We start from the raw sequence: 25,478 nt of genomic DNA, 5'->3' as shown, positions 1-25,478 counted from the left end.
GGGCTCGGAATGCAGACTTTGATGGAATGGTCTGCGGGTGTTATGTGCGTTTGGAGAGCCCCTAATCTAACTAAACTATTGAAACTCCCCACAAGTGACCCCATTTTGGACACTAGACCCCCCACGGAACTTATCTAGATGTGTGGTGAGCACTTTGAACCCCCAAGTGCTTCACAGAAGTTTGTAACGCCCGGGCGTGAACATAAAAAAAATCATATTTTTGCCCCAAATTTTTTATTTTCCTAACGGTAACAGGAGAAATTGGACCCCAAAAGTTGTTTTGCAATTTGTCTTGAGTAGGCTGATACCCTACATGTGGGGGTAAAAAACTGTTTGGGCGCATGGCAGAGCTTGGAAGGGAAGGAGCACCATTTGACTTTTTCAACTCAGAATTGGCTAGAATTGAGATCAGACGCCATGTTGCATTTGGAGAGCCCCTGATGTGCCCAAACAGTGGAAACCCCCAATTCTAACTCCAACCCTAACGCCAACACACCCCTAACCCTAATCTCAGCCCTAACCCTAGCCCTAACCCTGGCCCTAACCCTAATGGGAAAATGGAAATAAATACATTTTCTTTTAATTTTATTATTTTTCCCTTACTAAGGGGGTGATAACGGGGGGTTTGATTTACTATTTATGGCGGTTTTTATTTTTGGCGGCTGTCGCACGCTAAAAGACGCTTTTTATTGTAAAAATAGTTTTTGCATCACCACATATTGAGAGCTATAATTTTTCCGTATTTTGACCCACAGAGTCATGTGAGGTCTTATTTTTGCGGGACGAGTTGACGTTTTTATTGGTACCATTTTCGGGCACGTGACATTTTTTAATCGCTTTTTATTCCGATTTTTGGGATGCAGAATGAACAAAAAACAGCGTTTCATGAATTTCTTTTGGGGGGGTGCGTTTACACCGTTCCGCGTGCGGTAAAATTGATAAAGCGGCTTTATTCTTCGGGTCAGTACGGTTACAGCGATACCTCATTTAGGTCTTTTTTTATGTTTTGTTGGTTTTATGCAATGAAAACTATTTTATATAAAAAATAATTATTTTTGTATCGCTTTATTCTGCAAGCTATAACTTTTTAAATTTTTCGCTGACGATGCTGTGTGGCGGCTCGTTTTTTGCGGGACAAGTTGACGTTTTCAGCGGTACCATGGATATTTATATGCGTCTTTTTGATTGCGCGTTATTGCACTTTTTGTTTGGCGGTATGATAATCATTTTTTGCTTTGTTTTTTATTTTTTAAGGGGTTCGCTAAAGGGGTTAACTAATGGGATAGTTTTATAGGGTGGGTCGTTACGGATGCGGCGATATCTAATATGTGTACTTTTATTGTTTTTTTTTATTTAAAAAAAATGGATTTATTGGGGGAATATTTTTTTTTTTTTCTAATTTATTTGGTGATTTTTTTAAAAATTATTTTAACATTTTTTTTTTTTTTTTTTTTTTAACTTTATTACATAGTCCCAGGTGGAACATCACTGTCCTGTGACTGATCGCTGATCTGTCACATCACAGATCACTAAGACAGATCAGCAATCTGTCACAGGCAGTTCTGCAGACTTCCTCATGCCTGCGCTTTGCAGGCACTGAGGAAGTCAGCTCCTTACAGGCCCCCGAAGGCCCCCGTCGCCAATCTTGGATTCGGGGGCCTGTAGGGAAAGAGACCCCCGCAGCAGCGCTGTACATTGCGCTGCCGTGGGGGGCTCAGGGAAGCACGGAGGGAGCCCCCTCCCTGCCGATGCTTCCCTTTAACCCCCGGTACACCGCGATCATGTTTGATCGCGGTGTGCAAGGGTTTAACGTGTTGGGGGCGGTCCGTGACCGCCCCTGACACATAGTGCCGGGTGTCAGCTGTGATAATCAGCTGACACCCGGCCGCGATCAGCGGCGCTCACCACGTGGGCGCCGCTGATCGCGGTAGACATACTATCCCGTCCATGGGCATAGGGGCCCGGGTCCCATGGACGGGATAGTACGTCTGATGTCAGGAAGGGGTTAACAATAATGAGCTGGTCTTGAATTTACACCAACGATCAGTAACACCAGCATTAATTTTTTGGACCTGAATATTTATACAGAGGGGAATCATTTACTTACGAAATGTCATCGCAAGGAGGTTGACTAAAAGCTTTATACATATCTGTAGTTGTCACCTTCCTGTTTGGTTGACTAATATCCCCAATAGTCAGTATACTCGCGTTAGGTGCAACTGCACGAACCTTGCGGATTCTAATGAAGAATCTGATTTTTTAACACAGCAATTTGTTGAGAAAGGTTATCCTATTTCATTACTGGAACATGCCAAACGGGAAGTGGGCACAGTATCCAGGACAACTTTAATACATAAAACTAAAGTTGGTACCACAAGTAATACGAGTACCAACCAACAAATCCATCAACTGCCGTTTATTACCCAGTTCCATGCGGGACACCATAAATTCAGGAAAATCATTCAGAAACATTGAGCTACTCTCCGGAAGGATAAAACTATAGGGGAAATTCTGCCAGCCTTTCCTAGATTTATATATCCTAAAGCCCAAACATTAGGGAACCTCGTGGCCCCCACTATTCAACAGACCAAACAAAAATTTGGTTCTAAAACCCCAGTAAACCAACAGCTAGGGTTTACAGCACGTGGCAGTTGTTTTTGTTGTATCAACACAATTTAAAAAAATAGGTCCACAATCATGGACTCAGATGCGAATAAGAACTATTATATTAAAGAAAATATCTCATGCTACACAACTGGGGTCATTTACATAATTGAATTTCCCTGTATGATGGATGCACGAAAAGAAAACTTAAGGTCCGAATTAAAGAACATCTAATGAACATCCAAAAAGGCTACACTGGACATCCTTTGTCACGCCATTATAAAGATTTTCACAATAAATCAGCCAAGGGTGTACTATTCTATGGCATTCAAAAGAGTCCACCAGAATCCCAGAGGAGGTGATTTTATCAAAGCAATGACCAGAGCAGTCCAAATGGATATATACTCTTGATTGTTTGGACCCAAAAGGCTTAAACCACGAGCTGGAGATCTACGCCTTCCAGTAATCAGACACGACTTAGAGTCACCCATTGTTGCTATTATATAGTTCAGACTAATTGTTCAACTTTGGCACGTATGACCTTTCTTTTAGTATTTTGTTTTATTTTACTTTTTATTACTACATATAACTTACACATATTTTTAGATATGTATTTTACGAGAAGGTATTTTTGACTTATATGTACCTCCATTATGCCCTATCCCATACAATGGGTTATTGTTCTTATCTTATCGATTTTCTAAGGATCAAATTAGCCCAACACAGTTACTTGAGCTTTCCCAAGTGTCTAATTGTATAACCTCATTCAGGGTGGGCCTATTTATTTATTAATCTATTAATCTACCAATCCACCCATTTATGGAACATTGATATCTATATTTAAATAAACACTAGTCCGTTTATCTAATTATGTCTTCAATACAGTTTTTCTCCTGCCCGTTCCCTCTCCCCTTAGGTTCTGCACATATTACCATTAAGTTTTTTAATACATATAAAAAATAAAGCCTTATTTATAAATATTATATTAATAAACATTTGTATCTTTAATTTTTATTTCTATATATTTTCCTCAGACAAGTCTCTTTTCAACGCTATCAATACCTCTCACTAATTATAGCTAGTCCCGGGAACTGCATTCTATCTTATAAATCAGGCCCTTTAATTATGGTTTTTTCTATAGCCATGTTCCTATGAGTGCTGGCCTTAACAAAATGAAACAGGAGTGCGGGTATAAGAGGATAAGCACAATCTCAGTATCCTATCATTGCGACCACCAGGACATGCGGGGGTTAATAGGCCAGACACCGAATGTATGTCTATTGAGGTATCCGTATTCTACAGTTTTTATAGTTTTGACTCCCTCTTATCAATCTCAGTGTCACAACTATTGTTTCGGTGATTATCACACTTTGTTGCACCTCATGTAATCCAGCAGGATCTCTAAGCACCTTTCACCATTATACCGCTCTGTATATTACGATTTATTGATTGCTAGTTCATTCCCCTTAGTGGGTTCCTATCACCCTGCTTTCAGGCTAGTTTTTAGCCAAGGATTCAGTAAATTTTGGTACCCTTGAGCACAGGTCATATTCCTTTACAAATGTTGTAATCCGTTGTCAGACTCAAAAGTACCGCCAAGGACATTGGTGAAGGCAAGACAGATTGTGATGTTTTTCTTCACCTGGAGTTCTGCATCAGACCTGATAGACCCATTTTTTTGCCTCTTTGGACTAATTTACTCCCACCCATTAGGATTTGGGAGAAGCCTGAAAAAATCCGTGACTCTTTGGATCCTGCTAAACATGAAATTATGATTCAATCGATTATACAGATCTATTACAGTATATATTTTTAAGATGCTGGTGATAAACACCAAGATTACTTACCGTAGCCGGGTTTTCCAGAACCCATGACAGCACAGAGTGATCCGCCCACCAATGGCAGGAAACCTACTGAAATAAAAGGGCGACACCTCTGCCCCACATCAGTTGGGTTACAGAGACAGAGAGGACTTCCAACATTATACACATAGCCGACACATCAAAAACCATCCAATCTATAGTGCACACCCACATGGTGAGAAAGGGGGAAATACAGTTCTGGAAAAAACAAATACCGGTAAGTAACATTGGCATTTTCCCTTCACCCATGACAGCACACCTGAGATTTATGGAGACATGAAAACAACTTAGGGAGAGACCACCATTTGCAGCACCCTTCTACCAAAGGTTAAGTCAGAGGAGTATAGATCCAATATATAGTGCCTACAGAATGTAGATGGTGAGGACCAGATAGTGACCTTACAAATCTCATCCATTGATAGCTCTGCTTTCTCTGTCCAGGAGGTCGCTATGGGTCTGTGGAGTTAGCCTTGAAGCCCTCAGGAACCAGAGCACCACTAGCAGAGTAGAATAAACTAGTGGCGTGCCTGATCCACCTTGCCATGGCACTTCTGGACACTCCGTACCTCTTCCTGCTACCCAGAAAGGCCACAGGGACTGGGCTTTCCTCCACTGACTAGCCATTGATATGTACTCAATGTTTGTCTAACATCTAGCCTGTGAAATTTTTCCTTCCCTAGAGTCCTAGCTTTATTTCAAAAGGAGGGCAGGACAATCTCTTGACTTCTATGAAACTTTAAGGCTACCTTGGAAAGGTAGGACGGATCATGTGCCAGTATAACTCTATCCTCATATACCTGCATATAAGGATGGTTTGTACAAAGGGCCTGTATATCGCTCACCCTGCGGACCAACGTCAATGCTACCAATAGGATAGTTTTAAGGGTAAGATACTTAGCCGACTTCTGTAAAGGTTCAAATGGGTCTTTGGTTAGTGCCTGTAGTACCAGGTTTAGATCCCATGGGGGAACCCTTGGAATTGGTCTGGACCTATCACAGGATTTTATGAATCTCGATACCCACTAATTTTGACACCTGGTTGTTCCTTCATTGCTAAGAGGGACAAGATAGATGATGTATTATGTAACCAATTTGTTCATTCCAGGCCTAGAAAACTTGGTGCTGTCGTTAAAAATCATGGAAGACATACAAAATGATAGATGTAGTAGCTTTGATGTGGGGTGCACTCATTTTTTATCAATTTGCGTAACCCTAAAGATTTTGTAATGAAAGTTATATTAACCTAACTTGCATGTTTTGATTACAAAAAAAGTTCCATGAAACTCAGTGTTGGCAACATTTTAGAAATTGCTGTTCAGTGAGATATTAATAAAAATCTTACCAAAGGGGTGTACTCATTTATGCTGGGCAATGTTTATTAACATTTATAAAACACAGAACATAATTAGTTTCTTTCCTGCATGCCTTCTCTCCTGTTAGACAAGATATGATTTACCGTATATACTCATGTATAAGCCGAGATTTTCAACCCATTTTTTTGGGCTGAAAGTCCCCCTCTCGGCTTATACACGAGTCATATACCGGGGGTCGTGGAGGAGGGGGAGCGGGGATGTCAGAGATCATACTTACCCCCCTGGCGCAGTCTCTGCAGCCCCCCTACTTGTCCCACGGTCTCCGGCGCCTGCCTTCAGCGGTCCTGTGTGGATTTTCACGTGCCGCTGAAGGCAGGCGCCGGAGACCGTGGGAGAATGAGGCTGCAGAGACCGCGCCAGGAGGGGGCAAGTATAGCATTAGACACCTGTCCCCGTTCCCACGTTGCCTGCCGCCACGTCCTCTGTGTTCAAGTCAGAGGGCGCAGTGATGTAGTTAGTGCGCACCACGCCCTCTGCTGCCTGAACGTCGTTGAGAGATGACGTGGCAGACAGCGGCAAGCAGCGTGGGAACGGGGACAGGTGAAGATCTCAGGTGCCAGGTCCTGAGCCAGCAGCGATGGAGAGGTATGTCATTTTAATTTGCAGCAGCATATGGGGATTATTCTATGGGGCATCATATGGGGGTATTCTATGGAGCATCTTATGGGGGCCTATTCTATGGAGCATGTTATGGGGGTATTCTATGGAGCATCTTATGGTGGCCTATTCTGTGGAGCATCTTATGGGGGCTTATTCTGTGGAGCATCTTATGGGGGTATTCTATGGCGCATCTTATGGGGGCCTATTCTGTGGAGCATCTTATCGGGGCCTATTCTGTGGAGCATCTTATGGGGGTATTCTATGGAGCATCTTATGGGGGCCTATTCTATGGAGCATCTTAAGGGGGCATATTCTGTGGAGCATCTTATGGGGGTATTCTATGGAGCATCTTATGGGGGTATAATCTATGGAGCCATAATGTATGGAGCATCTTATGGGGGAATAATGTATGGAGTATCTTATGGGGACATATTCCATGGAGCATCTTATGGGGCCATTATTAACCTTTATGGAGCATTATATGGGGTGTATTTTGTGTGGAGCATCTTATGGGGCCATCATGAACTGTATGGAACATTATATGGGGCTCCTGATTCAATATGGATATTCAAAAACATTTAACTTACTGATGTCTCAATTAATTTTACTTTTATTGGCATCTATTTTTATTTTTGAAATTTACCAGTAGCTGCTGCATTTTCCACCCTAGGCTTATACGCGAGTCAATAAGTTTTCCCAGTTTTCTGTGGCAAAATTAGGGGGGTCGGCTTATACACGGGTCAGCTTATACACAAGTATATACGGCATGTATGAAAGATTTCCACCATTCTGAACATGCTTCTATGTGTGACTTCTCTCGTGCCTCACAAGACTTGATTTTTTTGTGAAGCATTTCTCACAGCGTGAACATGAATACGGCTTCTCTCCTGTGTGGATTCTCTGATGTGTAATAAGAGTCCCTTTATCTGTGAAAGACTTTCCACATAGTGAACATGAATATGGCTTCTCTCCTGTGTGGATTTTCTGATGTCTAATAAGATTCCCTTTATCTGTGAAAGACTTCCCACATTCTGAACATGAAAATGTCTTCTCTCCTGTGTGAATTCTCTGATGTGCAATAAGATTACATTTAACCGTGAAAGACTTCCCACATAGTGAACATGAAAAGGGCTTTTCTCCTGTGTGAAGTCTCTCATGTCTAACACATGTTGGTTTATGTGTAAAGCATTTCCCACATTCTACACATGAATACAGCTTCTCTCCTGTATGAATTTTCTGATGTGTAATAAGATTCCCTTTATCTGTGAAAGACTTCCCACATTCCGAACATGAAAATGGCTTCTCTCCTGTATGAATTCTCTGATGTGTAATAAGATGCGGTTTAACCATGAAAGTCTTCCCACATTCTGAACAGGAATATGGCTTCTCTCCTGTATGAATTCTCTGATGTGTATTAAGACGCGCTTTAACCATGAAAGACTTCCCACATTCTGAACATGAATATGGCTTCTCTCCTATGTGAATTCTTTCATGTGTAATCAGACTCCCTTTATCTGTGAAGGCCTTCCCGCATTCTGAACATGAAAATGGCTTTTCTCCTGTGTGAATTCTCTCATGTGTAATAAGTTTTGATTTATGTGTAAAGCATTTCCCACATTCTGAACATGAATATGGAGTGTCACCTGTATGAATTTTCTGATGTGTAATAAGACTCCATTTATCTGTGAAAGACTTCCCACATAGTGAACATGAAAATGGCTTCTCTCCTGTGTGAATTCGCTCATGTCTAACACATGCTGGTTTATGTGTAAAGCATTTCCCACATTCTGAACATGAATACGGCTTCTCTCCTGTATGAATTTTCTGATGTGTAATAAGATTCCCTTTATCTATGAAAGACTTCCCACATTCCGAACATGAAAATGGCTTCTCTCCTGTATGAATTCTCTGATGTGTATTAAGATGCGTTTTAACCATGAAAGCCTTCCCACATAGTGAACATGAATACGGCTTCTCTCCTGTGTGAATTCTCTGATGTGTATTAAGATGTGATTTAACCATGAAAGACTTCCCACATTCTGAACATGAATATGGCTTTTCTCCTGTGTGAATTCTCTCATGTGTAATAAGTTTTGATTTATGTGTAAAGCATTTCCCACATTCTGAACATGAATATGGAGTCTCACCTGTATGAATTTTCTGATGTCGAATAAGATTCCCTTTATCTGTGAAAGACTTCCCACATTCCGAACATGAAAATGCCTTCTCTCCTGTATGAATTCTCTGATGTGTATTAAGATGCGATTTAACCATGAAAGACTTCCCACATTCTGAACATGAATATGGCTTTTCTCCTGTGTGAATTCTCTCATGTATAATAAGTTTTGATTTATGTGTAAAGCATTTCCCACATTCTGAACATGAATACGGCTTCTCTCCTGTATGAATTTTCTGATGTGTAATAAGATTCCCTTTATCTATGAAAGACTTCCCACATTCCGAACATGAATACGGCTTCTCTCCTGTGTGAATTCTCTGATGTATAATAAATTGTGATTTATCTGTAAAGCATTTCCCACATTCTGAACAGGAGAATGGAGTCTCACCTGTATGAATTTTCTGATGTTTACTAAGATTCCTTTTATCTGTGAAGGCCTTTCCACATTCTGAACATGAAAATGGCTTTTCTCCTGTGTGAATTCTCTCATGTATAACAAAGTGTGATTTATATGTAAAGCATTTCCCACATTCTGAACAGCAGTATCTCTTTTTTCCTTTGTGTTTTCTTTGTGTTAAAAAATCTGAGCTTGTAGTAAGTTGCTGGTCACACTGAAATCTTGTATCCACTTTGTCACCTGGAATTGTGGTAACAATGTGAGATTGCTCAGGAGAGGGTTCCTCATGATTAGGAGGATAATAAGCAAGTGAAGTGCTGTGAAGTACAGGAGCTCCATGAAGGGTAATGAGGTTTTCTCCATTAGACTGCTTCCTGGTATCTTCTTTACAGTTTAGTGATAACCAGTTATTCTCACAAGGATTTCCTATAAGGATGAAAGATAAATTGGACGTGATTTTTTTCGACAACACAAAAGTGATTTCTAATTTTTTATGGAGCTTAAAATGAAAACCCTCATCAGTGAAACATGGATTTTTGTGATAAACTCACCGTAAAATCCTTTTCTCCGAGACGCTCATTGGAGGACACAGATACTGTAGGTGTATGCTTCTGCCGCTAGGAAGCTGACACTAAGTGAAAAAAAGAGGTTAGCTCCTCCGTCGTATACACCCTCGCCCCTATTGCGGGCGGAACTCAGTTTGGTGCCAAAGCAGTAGGAGGACAACAAAATCAGCCTTAATACAGGTACAACATGTCCAGAAAAGAACCACCTTTATATCACATAAATGTGTATTAAACAAAAACAGAGCCAACTGGCTAATAGGGTGGGTGCTGTGTCCCCCAATGAGCGTCTCGGAGAAAAGGATTTTACGGTGAGTTTATCACAAAAATCCATGTTTCTCCTTTGCCTCATTGGGGGACACAGATACTGTGGGATGTCCTAAAGCAGTCCCTGGGTGGGAGATTGACTCACCGATCCAAGCTACATGCACCTCTTGTTTAAAGGTGCGCCGCCGCTGCTTGGAGAATCCTTCTACCCAGGCTCGCATCCGCCGAGGCCTGAGTATGACTATTGTAATGTCTGGCAAATGAGTGCAGGCTGGACCAGGTTGCTGCTTTGCAAACCTGTTCCGCCGAAGCCTGATGCCGAAGTGCCCAAGAGGCGCCCACTGCCCGAGTAGAGTGCGCTCTGATCCCTGCTGGGATCGGCATGCCTCTAATGCGGTAGGACTCCTGAATAGTCAAACGAATCCACCTGGCTATGGTCGATTTTGAGGCAGCGAGTCCCTTCCTGCACCCTTCAGGGAGCACGAACGGCGTGCCAGTCTGACGTAAGGGCGCCGTCCGCGACACGTACCTCCAGAGGGCTCTTACCAGGTCTAACGTGTGAAGAGCCTTTTCCATACGGTGCACCGGTGCTAGACCAAATGAAGGCAAAACAACATCTTCATTAATGTGAAATGAGGACACGACTTTCGGCAGAAAAGGAGGGGCTGGTCTGAGCACCACCTTATCCTTATGGAAAGTGAGGAACAGAGCTCGGCAGGACAGGGCCGCCAGCTCTGAAACCCGCCTGACAGAAGTGATGGCCACTAGGAACACCACTTTCCAGGAAAGGTACCTCAAGGAGATATCCTGAAGCGGTTCAAATGGAGCTTCCTGCAGAACACTTAGGACCAGGTTAAGGTCCCAGGCGTCCATAGGCGCCTTATAGGAAAGTACCAAGTGGGAGACTCCCTGGATGAAAGTCTTCACCTGCAAATTGGTAGCAATTCTGCGCTGGAACAGGACGGATAAGGCCGATATTTGTCTGAGGGAACTTGGGGCCAAACCCGAGTATAGGCCTGACTGGAGAAAAGCCAAGATGTTGGGGATCGAGAACCTCAGCGGCGAAACAATGCGGCCTCGACATCAAGCAAAGAACACCTTCCAGGTGTGGTGGTAAATTCGTAATGAAGCCGGCTTCCGGGCGCTAACCATTGTAGCGACCACCTCGCTTCCGAACCCTGCCTGGGTTAGAATCCAAGATTCAACAGCCATGCTGTCAAACACAGGGCCCCTGAGTTCGGGTGGCAGATCGGCCCTTGAGAAAGTAGATCTGGGCGCGCTGGCAGTCGCCAAGGAACGTTGGCGAGCAGCTGCATTAGATCTGCGTACCACGCTCAACGGGCCCGTCCGGGGCCAGCAGAATCACCAGAACCCTTTCCGTCCTAATCGTAATGATAGCTCTCGGAAGTAGTGGCAGCGGGGGAAATAGATATGGGAGGTGGAACTGGTTCCATGGGGGAACCAACGCCTCCACAGCGATCGCTTGTGGGTCCCTGGCCCGAGTGACATATGTGGGTACCTTGGCGTTCACCCTGGAAGCCATCAGGTCCACATCCGGAGTTCCCCCCCAGTTGACAAATATGCTGGAAGATCTCAGAATGTAGTGACCACTCTCCGGATGCAAGACCCTGCCGGCTGAGAAAGTCTGCCGCCCAGTTCTCCACACCCGGGATGTGGACTGCCGAAATCACTGAGTGGTTTGCTTTGGCCCACTGAAGAACGTGCCCCACTTCACGCATAGTTGCTTTGCTGCAGGTGCCCCCTTGGTGATTTATGTAAGCCACCGCCGTGGCATTGTCTGATTGAATTCAGATGGGGCGGCCTGCTAAGTGATGAAACTGCTCCCATTGCTGCCACCATTTTCCCTAGAATCCTCATCCCGAAACGAATGGTATAAGGGACTGTTTGGCTAAGAGTCCGGACTCCCAGCCTGGGAGCAAGGGCTTTTTCCTGAGGGAGAATTACCAACCCTTGGCAAGTGTCGAAGATCATTCCTAAGAAGGAGATCCTTTGAGCTGGCACAAGGGATGACTTCTTCGCATTGACCAGCCACCCTAAGCGGGCAAGAGTATCTAGCGTGATGCTGACATTTTCCTCGCGTGCCCGTATTGAAGGGCCTACGACCAATAGGTCGTCCAAGTAAGGCAAGACGACCATGCCTCAAGAATGCAGTATGGCCATGACAACTGCCATAACCTTTGTGAACACTCTGGAAGCCGTGGCTAACCCGAAAGGAAGCGCCACGAACTGACAATGTCGACCGTTGATGGCGAAGCGCAGTAACCTTTGATGAGGAGGAAAAATGGGACTATGCAGATATGCATCCTGGATGTTGATCGAGGCCAAGTATTCTCCCTGCTCCATGGCCAATATGACTGAATGGAGAGACTCCACCCAGAAATGTCTGATCCTGATGAATTTGTTCAGATGTTTGAGGTCCAAAATCGGTCTGACATACCCGTCCTTTTTGGAAACCGCAAACAGGTTGGAATAGAAGCCCTGAGTCCTTTCATGCCCTGGCACGGGAACAATGATCCCATTGCGCTACAGCGATTTCTCGCAAGAGATGGGGGATACACCTCACAAAACCTGGGAAACACACATTTGCCAGAAGACTTGCCACACTCATCAGGAGGGCTTTAAACTAGAAGAGGGGATGGGAGGAAAAACAGCAGACAAGAACATGCAGCAGAAGGACAAACTAATCAAGTATACTAGATGTGGTAAAGAGGACCCAAGACAGGGTACTCAGGAGGAAGCTAAGAAAAAGGAAGCAAAACTTCTTTCCTGCATGCTGACCAACGCAAGAAGCCTGACCAATAAGATTGAAGATCTGGAGTTGGTAATGTATGAGGAAAAATACAACATAGTAGGAATAACAGACATGGTTAGATGACAGCTATGACTGGGTGGCTAACTTGCAAGGATATGATTTGTTTAGGAGGGATCGTAAAAAAAGGAAAGGGGGTGGAGTCTGTCGATATATAAAGTCCACTTTAAAGCTCACACTAAGAGAAGATATACAAGAGGGAAATGAAGAGGTGGAGTCTCTATGGGTGGAGATACAAGGAGGGAAAAGTAATAAAATCCTCATAGGGGTTTGTTATAAGCCACCAAATATAACAGAAGCCACTGAAAATGCATTATTGAAACAAATAGACAAAGCAGCAAATCACAATGAGGTGATTATTATGGGGGACTTCAACTACCCCGACATAGACTGGGACACTGAAACCTGCGGATTTCAGAAAGGAAACCAATTTCTGTCAGTGACCAAGGATGATTATCTGTCCCCACTTGTGCAGGGCCCAACTAGAGGGACGGCCCTTCTGGACTTAATTTTAAGCAACAAGCCAGATAGAATAACAGAAGTACGAGACGATGGGCACCTAGGGAACAGTGAGCACAATATAATACAATTCCACTTGTCCTTCAGTAAGGTGCCCTGGAAGGGGGTTACAAAAATGCTGAATTTCAGGAAAGCAAAGCTTGATCAGCTTAGAGAGGACCTTTGATTGTCCCATTGATTGGGACAATGTCCTCAAAAATAGGAGCACAGAAAATAAATGGGAAATATTTAAATCAGTTTTACACACCCACTGCGAGCTAGCCATACTGTACAGAAATAAAAGGGCTAGGAACAGGAGAACACCAATGTGGCTAAATAAGGATGTATAAAGGGCAATAAATAACAAGAGCAAGGCATTTAAGAAGCTAAAACAAGAAGGCAATGAAGAAGCATTAAAAAGTTATAGAGAAAAAAATAAAATGTGTAAAAAACAAATACATTTAGCAAAAGTGGAAACTGAGAGACTCATTGCTAAGGAAAGTAAAACAAACCCCAAACTATTCTTTAATTATATAAACAGTAAAAAGATTAAAATTGATGGTGTCGGCCCTTTAAAGAACAATGAGGGTGAAATCATAGAGAGCGATGTGGGAAAAGCAAATGTTTTAAATACTTTTTTCTCAACAGTGTTCACACAGGAAAAGGATTTGCCAGGGGAAATGCAGAGTGATAATGTAAACTCCCCATTAAGTATCACCTGCCCAACCCAGGAAGAAGTGCAGAACCGCCTTAGTAGGATTCAAATTGACAAATCACCAGGCCCTGATGGCATTCACCCTCAGGTATTAAGGGAGTTAAGTAATGTAATGTGATAGACAGGCCTCTATTGCTTATATTTAAAGACTCTATGGAAACAGGGTCTGTTCCTTTTGATTGGCGGCAAGCAAACATGGTACCAATATTCAAAAAGGGGTGTAAAAGGGAACCTGGAAACTATAGGCCGGTAAGCTTAACATCTGTTGTGGGTAAAATTTTTGAAGGGTTTCTAAGGGATACCATTATGGAATATCTCAATGTTAATAAATGTTTAACTCCATATCAACATGGATTTATGAAGGATCGCTCCTGTCAAACTAACCTGATCAGCTTCTATGAGGATGTAAGCTCTCAAATGGACCAAGGAGAATCATTGGATGTCATTTATCTCGACTTCTCTAAAGCATTTGACACTGTCCCACATAAAAGATTGGTAAGTAAGATGAGAAAGCTTGGGCTAGGGGAAAATGTGTGCAGATGGGTAGGTAGCTGGCTGAGTGATAGAAAGCAAAGAGTGGTTATTAATGGGGCATCCTCAGATTGGGCCAAGGTAACTAGTGGGGGACCACAGGGGTCTGTATTGGGCCCCCTACTATTTAATATATTTATTAATGATCTAGTGGATGGCTTACACAGTAAAATATCAGTATTTGCAGATGATACAAAACTATGTAAGGTAGTTAACACAAAAGGAGGACAGTTTGCAACTACAGACAGATTTGAGTAAATTGGAGAATTGGGCTGAAAAATGGCAAATGAGGTTTAACACCGATAAGTGTAAGGTTATGCACATGGGAAGGAGAAACAGATGCTACAATTACTTAGTAAATGGGAAACTGCTGGGGAAACCAGACATGGAAAAATACTTAGGCATCTTAGTCAATAAGAAGCTAAATTGGAGTGCCCAGTGTCAGGCAGCTGCCACCAAAGCAAATAGGGTCATGGGGTGCATTAGAAGAGGTCTGGGGACACGAGACGAAAACATAATTCTCCCTCTGTACAAATCACTCGTCAGACCACACTTGGAGGATTGTGGGCAATTTTGGACGCCGGTGCTCAAGAAAGACATTACTGAACTTGAAAGGATTCAAAGGCGGGCTACTAAAATGAGTTGGTTCACTACAATACCCAGAAAGGTTATCAAAATTAGGTCTATTTACTCTAGAAAAGAGAAGACTTAGGGGAGACCTAATATATATGTACAAGTATATCAGAGGGCAATACAGAGATCTCTCCATTGAACTGTTTGTACCTAGGACTGTGACAAGAACAAGGGGGCATTCTTTTCGTTTGGAGGAAAGACAATTTCTGCACCAGCATAGAAGAGGGTTCTTCACGGTAAGAGCAGTGAGGCTCTGGAATTCTCTTCCTGAGGAAGTGGTGATGGCCAACTCACTGAATGAATTTAAGAAAGGAATGGAGGCTTTTCTTGTGAGTAACAGTATAGAAGGTTATGAATAACATAATATTATAGGTAGATGGTTGACCCAGCTAAGGGGAAGGAGTTTTTTTTCCCTATGGAGAAAATTGGCTTCTACTCTGTGGGGTTTTTTTGCCTTCCCCAGGAACAACAATGCAGAACAGCTGCACTAAAAATAGGCTGAACTAGATGGACATAAGGTCTTCCTTCAGCCATCAAAACTATGTTACTATGATGGCTCCAACAGAGCTCTTGCCTGGGTATCCACCCTGGGAAGACGAGAAAGAATAAACCGTCTTTGAGGGTATCTGACAAATTCTATTTTGTAACCTGAGGCCACCAACTCCTTTACCCATGCGCCGTGCGCGACACTGAACCAGACGCGGCGAAACCAGAGTAGCCGGCCACCCACCTTGCAGGTGTCGTCTGGCAACCTCCTCGAGTCATTTGGCTGACAATCTTTGGGATCTGGATCCCCTCGATCTGGCTGTTGAGTTTGCATTCTCCCCAGTGGGTTGGTTCTTTTGAGACCTGCCACCCCTATCCTGGTTGGGGCGGCCTGAAGCGGCGAAAATGGCCGCTGCGGTCCACCCGGGGTCGCGAAAGGGCGAAAACGTGCCTAAAAAGGGTGGCGAAAAGGCGGTTTAACCTACTGTTGAGGGAGAAAAGCGCTCTTTCCTCCTGTGGAGTCGGAGATAAGTTTATCCAACTTCAAGATTCCACGGCCATGCCATGTCCTTAACTATAGAGCTCTTCTGATAGAAATTGCGTTAGCGGCCGCATCCAAAGACGCATTGATTACGTAATCTCCGGCCATCGCGATCTGACTCGCAAATTCTGATCTTTCTGCAGGTAGCTCTTGCTCCTGCGCGACCTTGTTTAATGATTCTGACCATGAGATCATGGCCTTGGCTACCCAAGTTGCTGCGAATGAGGGAGAGAGCGCTGATCCTGACGCCTCATATACTGAGCTCTCTATGAGGCGATCCGTGGGATCCTTAGTAGAGGAAACGCTAGGCCCGGATAACAGGGTTATAGTGGCTAGGCGCGACACCGGTGGATCCACCGTCGGAGATTCCGTCCATTTTTTACGGAGGTCCGGAGAAAATGGATACCTTGCTTCGAGTGCCTTTTGACCCGAGAAACGCCTGTCTGGTCGTTCCCCTTGTTGCTGCACTATGTCCTCAAACTCAGGGTGAGAGGAAAAAATTCTGTGCAGCCGCTTCACTCGCTTAAACGCCACCTTATGCCCCGTAGCCGCTGCGGGATCATCCTCAATCCCCAAGGTCTGATTGACAGCTTCTATGAGGCTGTCCACTGTTTCACGTGGACGCTGGAGTATCCAGGTCAAGGGGCTCGTCTGAGTCGAATTCTGAGGTCTGCTCGCTATCAACCACTGGTGACGGGGAGCGAGAAGCAGAACTTACGGATGCTAAGGCACCGGATGGACTGGGCGACACCGTGTGGATTTGTTTCCCTTGGGTCTGCCTGGAGTGAGAGCAGCCCCTGCAGGCGAGAGGCTCTTGTGAGGTGGAGGTCCCCTCTAAGGCCGGCGAGCCACTGTCCCTGCCCCCATCTGGGGCCTGAAGGGACTCAATTGCATGAACTGTGACAGTGATAGGGCCCACTCTGGGGGGCTTGGCACATTGGTCGCGGTCGCAGGGGAGGACGGACATTGAGGTTCTGTTAGGCGTCGGGTTCCGGGCGCTGCACAGCGGGAATCCCGAGCCTTGTCCTCTGCGGTCTGCCCACACCAGCATTGTGGGTTCGGTCGCAGGGGAGGGCTCCTGGGCGCGTTTGGAGTCGCCGGTTTTACATAATCGCTTGCTCTGCGCCCGCGGAAACGCAGCCCGACAAGTGATGCATGCTGCTTCTTCGGACATGCTGTATCTGTCCGCTGCTGGGGATGGAGGGGGAAGGAGGTAGCACCTCGTTTTCCCTGTGGTCTCCCGGGCAGCACTTACCCCAGTCCTGTGCCCCCCCCCCGTTCATGGACGCCTCTGCACAAATCGCGCGCCACCAGCTGTGGGGCGGACCGCCAGCATATAAACCGGTCCAGGGGCGGAACTTCCGGGTCTGCAGCCTAGCTGCCCTCTGAAGCCGGGGACTGGCTGCTGGAAGTGACGCTGGGGAGCGGGCCGCTGGAAGTGACGCGCATCCCGGAGGTGGAACTTCCGGTCGCGGCCTAGCTTCGGCTAAAGCCACGGCCTCAATTCATCCCCTGCTCGCGACGGGGGGGGGGGGGGGGGGTGCGAACTCCATGGCACCACAAAAAATGGCGCTATTTACTGGCGCAGGCTTCTCAGCACCGCTCTGCAGCCACTGGCCGGTAGCAACTGACAGCTAAGAGCTCCAGCCCCGGATCTTCGCTGCAGGAGCCCTCCCAGGCCCTCTCCTCACTGACGATCCTCTTCAGCTTCCCAGATCAGGTATGTGAGGGGGCCTTGACAAAATAGGACGGTGCAGGCACCCTAGCTCCATCTAACCTCTTCAGGGGGTGAGGAGAGGGACCGTTCGCCGCCTTGCAGCACAGCAGTCTAAGGTGCTAAGGTGTAAACAATTTATTGCTTGACAGTGAGGAAGCGACATCAAACGACGTTTCGGCCACATCGGCCTTTATCACAAAGTCGCACTGCTCTGGCACCATTGTGCCGACTTCACACTCCACTGAGCCACCAATAATACAGTGGCATATTTACCAGTCCACCACCTCTTCAAGGAACAGGATTTAGCGGCAACTTTGAATATGCTATCAACTCATTTATGCCTAGCAGTGACACTATCGATTTGGTGAAAACAGACCCTACATTCAATTGAAAAGGCGACTTTGTGATAAAGGCCGATGTGGCCGAAACGTCGTTTGATGTCGCTTCCTCACTGTCAAGCAATAAATTTACTTCACATTAAGTACAATCAGCGTGTGCAGTGACTATACATTGTTTATGCGATTCTGGGACTATCCGTTCCTTCTCACTGGCACCGCGAACTCGAACCCTCTGGCCGAGTGCTAACCATCTGTATTACCTAAGGTGCTAAGGTGGTCAGGGCTAAGTCCGGCATTGTGTCCCACATCGCGGGAGAGGATACGTGGAGGGACACTCGCACGTGCTAACCCGTTGATGGTTTGGGGAAATCGGACCCTTTCAATAGGATCCGTTGCCCCTGTCTCATCTTCATAGACGGTAAAAATAAAATAAAAAAAAGGTCTGGGGAAAACGGCCCAGATATGTCCCACGGTGCGGGAGAGGATACGTGGAGACGATACTCAACACGTGCTCGCCCGTTGATGGTTTGGGGAGATCGGACCCTTTCAATAGGGTCCGTCGCCCCTGTCTCATCTTCATGGGAAAAAAAAAAAAAAGAAAAAAAGTCTGGAGCAAAACCAGACGTGTGTGCTTCCATGGACACTAAGCAAAAAACTGATTTCCGCCCGCAATAGGAGCGAGGGTGCATACGACGGAGGAGGAGCTAACGTCTTTTTTTCACTTAGTGTCAGTCTCCTAGCGGCAGAAGCATACACCCACAGCATCTGTGTCCCTCAATGAGGCGAAGGAGAAAGTACCGGTAATAAGGAAGACAACTACATGCCATATCATTAATACGACGACGGGTAAAATGAATAACACTTATAAACTGGTGACATTGGCACAAGTCAGGGGTGGCAGAGATTAGACAGCAATAGACAGTTCTTAAAGGAAACCGGTCATCAGGAATTACCCCCTAATGTACCACCAGTGCCATTCACTCTCTCAAGCTTCGTATCATGCACTTAGTGTAGATAAGTGTCCACGCAATTAAAAATGGAGCTTTAATATTTCAGTACCGTATGCAAATGAGATTGACTAATCACAAAAGTGGCCGTACATCCAGGAGCCATCCAGCTCCAGCCACTGTAATCACATCCTCAGTTTGCCTAAGGCAGTGTTTCTCAATCCAGTCCTCAAGACCCACCAACAGGGCAAGTGTTCAGGATTTCCTTAGTATTGCACAGGTACTATCTCCACCTCAAACTATATGAATTTATGATTGTTATAAATAAAAATATTAAAAAAAACAAAAAAAAACAAAAACATTTATTGTCTTTCATTTAATCTAATATATAAAGCTCAAAGTGTGTGTGTGTGTGTGTGTGTGTGTGTGTGTGTGTGTATGTCCGGGATAGGCATCCGCACCGTCGCAGCTACAGCCACAAAATTTGGCACAGTCACACGTCTGGAACCCCGAGAGCGTCCTAAGCTATGTTGTGAGGCGAAATTTTAACCCCGCGCGTTCCAATTCACCAAACAATTTTGCCCCTATCTACATACTGGGAAAAAAGTATGTGTGCGTCAAGCCCCGCCCCTCATTATGTCATAATGCCCCTATTTGCATACTGGGGAAACAGTGTGTGCGTATCAAGCCCCACCCCTCATTATGATGTCACAATGGTTGCCATGGCGACGCTGATGTCATCATAGGTTGCAAGCCCTGCCGCCGCTCATTATGATGTCATAATGGTTGACTATGGGATGGAGGATGTGTGATGGGTATATGGGCACTGGACTGTGGGATGGAGGATATGTATGACAGGTATATGGGCACTGGACTGTGGGATGGAGGATATGTATGACGGGTATATGGGCACTGGACTGTGGGATGGAGGATATGTGTGACGGGTATATGGGCACTGGACTGTGGGATGGAGGATATGTATGACGGGTATATGGGCACGGGACTATGGGATGGAGGATATGTATGATGGGTATATAGGCAAGGGACTATGGGATGGAGGATATGTATGACAGGTATGTGGGCATGGGATTATGGGATGGAGGATGTGTGATGGTTATATGGGCACGGGACTATGGGATGGAGGATATGTATGATGGGTATATGGGCACTGGACTGTGGGATGGAGGATATGTATGACGGGTATATGGGCACGGGACTATGGGATGGAGGATATGTATGATGGGTATATAGGCAAGGGACTATGGGATGGAGGATATGTATGACAGGTATGTGGGCATGGGATTATGGGATGGAGGATGTGTGATGGTTATATGGGCACGGAACTATGGGATGGAGGATATGTATGATGGGTATATGGGCACGGGACTATGGGATGGAGGATATGTATGACGGGTATATGGGCACGGGACTATGGGATGGAGGATATGTATGACGGGTATATGGGCACAGGACTATGGGATGGAGGATATGTATGACAGGTATGTGGGCATGGGACTATGGGATGGAGGATGTGTGATGGTTATATGGGCACGGGACTATGGGATGGAGGATATGTATGATGGGTATATAGGCACGGGACTATGGGATGGAGGATATGTATGACAGGTATGTGGGCATGGGACTATGGGATGGAGGATGTGTGATGGTTATATGGGCACGGGACTATGGGATGGAGGATATGTATGATGGGTATATGGGCACTAGACTGTGGGATGGAGGATATGTATGACGGGTATATGGGCACGGGACTATGGGATGGAGGATATGTATGACGGGTATATGGGCACTGGACTGTGGGATGGAGGATATGTATGATGGGTATATGGGCACTGGACTGTGGGATGGAGGATATGTATGACGGGTATATGGGCACTGGACTGTGGGATGGAGGATATGTATGACGGGTATATGGGCACGGGACTATGGGATGGAGGATATGTATGATGGGTATATAGGCACGGGACTATGGGATGGAGGATATGTATGACAGGTATGTGGGCATGGGACTATGGGATGGCGGATATGTATGATGGGTATATGGGCACGGGACTATGGGATGGAGGATATGTATGATGGGTATATAGGCACGGGACTATGGGATGGAGAATATGTATGATGGGTATATGGGCATGGGACTAAGGGATGGAAAATATGTATGATGGGTATATGGGCATGGGACTATGAGATGAAGGATGTATGATGGGTATATGGACACTCGACTATGGGATGGAGGATATGTATGATGGGTATATGGGCACGGGACTATGGGATGGAAGATATGTATGATGGATATATGGGCATGGGACTATGGGATGGAGGATATGCATGACAGGTATATGGGCACGGGACTATGGGATGGCGGATATGTATGATGGGTATATGGGCACGGGCCTATGGGATCGTGGATATGTATGATGGGTATATGGGCACGGGACTATAGGATGGAGGATAATTATAATTTGCTATAACTAACCACAGTTAGTTACTATGCCCGGGCAGCGCCGGGCTCTTCAGCTAGTTAAAGATAAGTTACGAAACTTTTCGACTCATCCCTAATGCGCAAAGAGAGGAGTGGGAAAGATTCTGGAATCTCCGACTGGAGTATCTCCATCTATCAATAACAGAATGATACAATTATATATAATAAATCAATCATATTTGACTCCGATGCGACTTTTTAGGATGGGTCGACTCCAATCATCAGAATGTTTGCGATGTCACGCGCCAGATGCTGATTTTATTCACATGGTGTGGCAATGCCCCACTATCCTACATTACTGGAAAGAAGTGACTGTACTACTGACACCCCTGGTGCAAGCCCCTGTCCCTTTGGAGCCATTGGTCTGCTTATTTGGGGTATGGGAGGAGGAGATCTGGGATCGCTATACTGGGATCTTCCTGCGCGAGATGCTGTTTATGGCACGGAAGGTGCTGGCATTGCGGTGGATGGGGGGTTCATGTCCTTCCCTTAGATACTGGATCGAGTTGGTAAATTCGATTGTTCTATATGAGCGCACGTTATACCAAATTAGGGGATGCCCGGGTAAATTTGAAAAGACTTGGGAGAGGTGGAACTCCTCTCATCTTACTTTGCAAGACTGAGACATCACTTGTGACATAACACGATATAGGAGACCACGCTACTGAAATAGTAGACACTAGTTGATGTAGTGGTAGTTGTAGTTTAGGAATTTTAGTTAGACTTTATTTCTGAAAGATACGACAAGGCTTGTGAAACTGGATTGATATACATGGAAAATATATAACCAATTGTCCTTTATGTATGTTTGGAAGGATGTACATATGGTCTTGCTTGTCTATAAGAGTGTGCAACTTCTTTGTATTGTATTTTACATTGGACGGGAACATGTGTGCTATGTACAGTGCTTATTATATGCCAATATGTATATTGTACACTCTTTGTGCCCTGAGATTCAATAAACGAATTAAAAAAAAAAAGATAAGTTACAAAACTTTGGGTAAAATAATAATAATAAACTTTATTTCTATAGCGCCGACATATTCCGCAGCACTTTACATTTCAGAGGGGAATTGTACAGACAATAGACATTACAGCATAACAATAATCACATAGATCATAACAGATACCAAGAGGAATGAGGGCCCTGCTCGCAAGCTTACAGTCTATGAGGAAAGAGGTAGACACGAAGGGTGGGTGGTAACAGTTGCCCTGATTGTATGGACCAGCTATAATGTTAAGTGTGTAACAGTACAGACACAGAGGGCTAATGGATGCATAAAGAATGTGGGAACATGATGCGGGGAACCTGGTTATGGTAATACTTTTGGCTGTGCCACACAGGGATAGATTAGGTTAATGTGTTGAGGCGATAGGCCAGTCTGAATAAATGCGTTTTCAGGGCACGCTTAAAATTGGGATTGGGGACTAATCATATTGACCTGGGACGTGCATTCCAAAGAATTGGCGCAGCACGTGTAAAGTCTTGAAGACGGGAGTCGGAGGTTCTGATTATTGAGGATGCTAACCTCAGGTCATCAGCAGAACAGAGGGCGCGGGTAGGGTGGTATACTGAAACAAGGGAGGAGATGTAGGGTGGTGCTGAGCCATGGAGGGCTTTGTGGGTGAGGGTAATAAGTTTGTACTGGATTCTGGAGTGGATGGGTAGCCAGTGTAATGACTGGCACAAGGTAGAGGCATCGGTGTAACGATTGGCGAGGAATATGATCCTGGCAGCTGCATTCAAGACAGATTGGAGAGGGGAGAGTTTGGTAAGAGGGAGACCGATTAGAAGAGAGTTACAATAGTCCAGACGAGAATGAATAAGAGAAACAGTAAGAGTTTCTGCAGAGTCAAAAGTAAGAAAAGGTCGAATTCTAGAAATGTTTTTGAGGTGCAGATGACAAGAGCGAGCCAGTGATCGAATGTGGGGGGCAAAGGAAAGCTCGGAGTCAAGTATGACCCCAAGACAGCGGGCATGTTGCTGGGGTGTAATAGTAGAACCACACACGGAAATGGCAATGTCGGGTATAGGTGCATTAGTAGAGGGAGGAAATACAAGGAGTTCAGTCTTTGACAGGTTCAGTTTCAGATATAGTGAGGACATGATAAAAGGTACAAAACGTACAAAACTTTGGGTAACAAGGTACAAAACTTTGGTTAATAGACAAAAGTCATGGTATAATCACAACTATGACAACAGCGATAAGTTTGGTACTCCAAAATACATTATATCAAAAGCCAAAGATATCAAACCATCTCATCCTGTCATTCCACTCTTCCTTGAGGTGACAAAGTACTCAGCAAATTTGTCCCTCATTCTGGAAACTGCCACGGGACTCCGAAAAGTAATATTTTGATAATCAAGCAAGGTGGTTTCAACCAAATTGTCATCCATGGCAACCTGTTCCTTGCATATTAGAAAATTGTGCAGGACCACACAAGCCTTCAGCACCTCATCCACAGTCTCAGTCTTCAGTTTAATAGCAGTCACACTCCACCACTCTTCGCACTCGTGTTAAGCGATAATTGAAGACTCTTTTAGTTGGCGTCAAGACACTACTTTCGTATGGCAGTTGGAAGGCTTCATTAGCAACACATACAAACGGCATTGGTGGCCCAGAGGTTTGAGGAAGCGGTCTTGGTGGTGGAAATTGGAAGCTGTTTCCATATAAATGACGCCCCAATGCAGACATTTTAAAAACTTGGGAGTCATTGGAGCGGCCATAGGCCCCAATATCTACCGCTATAAACTTGCATTGAAAATGGAGAGAGGAAAGGGATTCGCCAGTTGCAAGGTATCTGTTGAGAAAGGCAAGGCAATAATTACTAAAAACTACCAACAACATTAAAGAAGTCTGCTTTAGAGGAGGAAATACAAGAAAAATGGCTTACCTTAGAGTCACCATCAAACGCTCCGCCGGTGAAATGGAGAAGCGGTAATGCGTGTCTTTTCTCCGGATGAGGTCTCTAACCCGTTCAACCAAGATGTCAAAATTTTCCACTTTGATCCGAAGATAATCGAAAAACTTCTTGGGGTTTTGTCTCAGCTCCATGTAGAATACACCCGTGTCATTCTCTGTGCAGTAACTGGGAGGACCCAAAAACAACGCCGGCGCAGACGCATGATGCGCTGTCTTTCTTGCTCCTTTTCACAAACGATCACTGCTAAACGATTTGTCTCAAAAGTGAAATCCACATAGATCTTCACAATGTTCGCAATAACACATTACATTTTTGCCACTTGCTCTAGAACCTGTCAAAGACGGGGTGTAGAAACACTGTATATATAGGTTTACAGTAGCTAATAACGATTAGGAGCCTCCCATTTGACGTTTTTGAAAAACGGAAGAAACGGATGTAAAATGGATGCGACGTATCCATTTTTTCAACGGATCCGCTAGTCGGATCCGTCGCATCAGTTTTTCACAATTGCGCTGATGGATAGTGACTGACGCCAAAAAACTGATATGTGAAACCAGCCTAAGCGAACATGCAAAAATACCATTATAGTGCCCGGATATATTGCAGTGTCTGGTATGTTGTAGTGCTTGTACACTGTAGCATCCAGTACATTGTAGCGCCCAAAACATTGTAGTGTCCAGTACATTGTAGTGCCCCGTACATTGCAGTGTCCAGTACATTGTAGCGCCCAGTAGCACTGTAGCGCCCAGTAGCACTGTGGTGCTCCGTACATTGTAGTGCCCCGAACAATATGCTCAGCTCGTGCTTCTGGAGACACGCACCATGTAAATGAAGTTGGGCTCCTCGATACATTAATGTTAAATGTATGGACCCCAACTACGGTTTAGGAGCACTGTGGGGCTCAGGAGGAGGGTGTATTTGGAAGCTCATATTTTGGTGGATTTCTTTTGTTTTTAGCCAGGTCATTTTTCC

General features: G+C 44.9%; 1 protein-coding gene across 1 annotated transcript in view; it reads right to left on the bottom strand.

Annotated features, from left to right (window-relative positions):
- Positions 1–5,818: 5,818 nt before the first annotated feature.
- Positions 5,819–25,478, bottom strand: part of LOC141073063 (uncharacterized) — a 40,233-nt gene continuing 20,573 nt past the window's right edge. Inside the window, exon 9 of the mRNA XM_073560379.1 lies at positions 5,819–9,441. Within this exon, the coding sequence (XP_073416480.1) occupies positions 7,241–9,441 (2,201 nt within the window). The 3' untranslated portion in view covers positions 5,819–7,240. The remainder of the gene's footprint in view (positions 9,442–25,478) is intronic.

The sequence above is a fragment of the Dendrobates tinctorius genome, unplaced genomic scaffold (genome assembly GCF_039654945.1).
Source record: "Dendrobates tinctorius isolate UK_male_01 unplaced genomic scaffold, ASM3965494v1 ptg000296l, whole genome shotgun sequence".
Taxonomy (NCBI): domain Eukaryota; kingdom Metazoa; phylum Chordata; class Amphibia; order Anura; family Dendrobatidae; genus Dendrobates; species Dendrobates tinctorius.
Note: the sequence above shows the minus strand (reverse complement) of the source record. Positions and strands in the feature narration are given on the sequence as shown.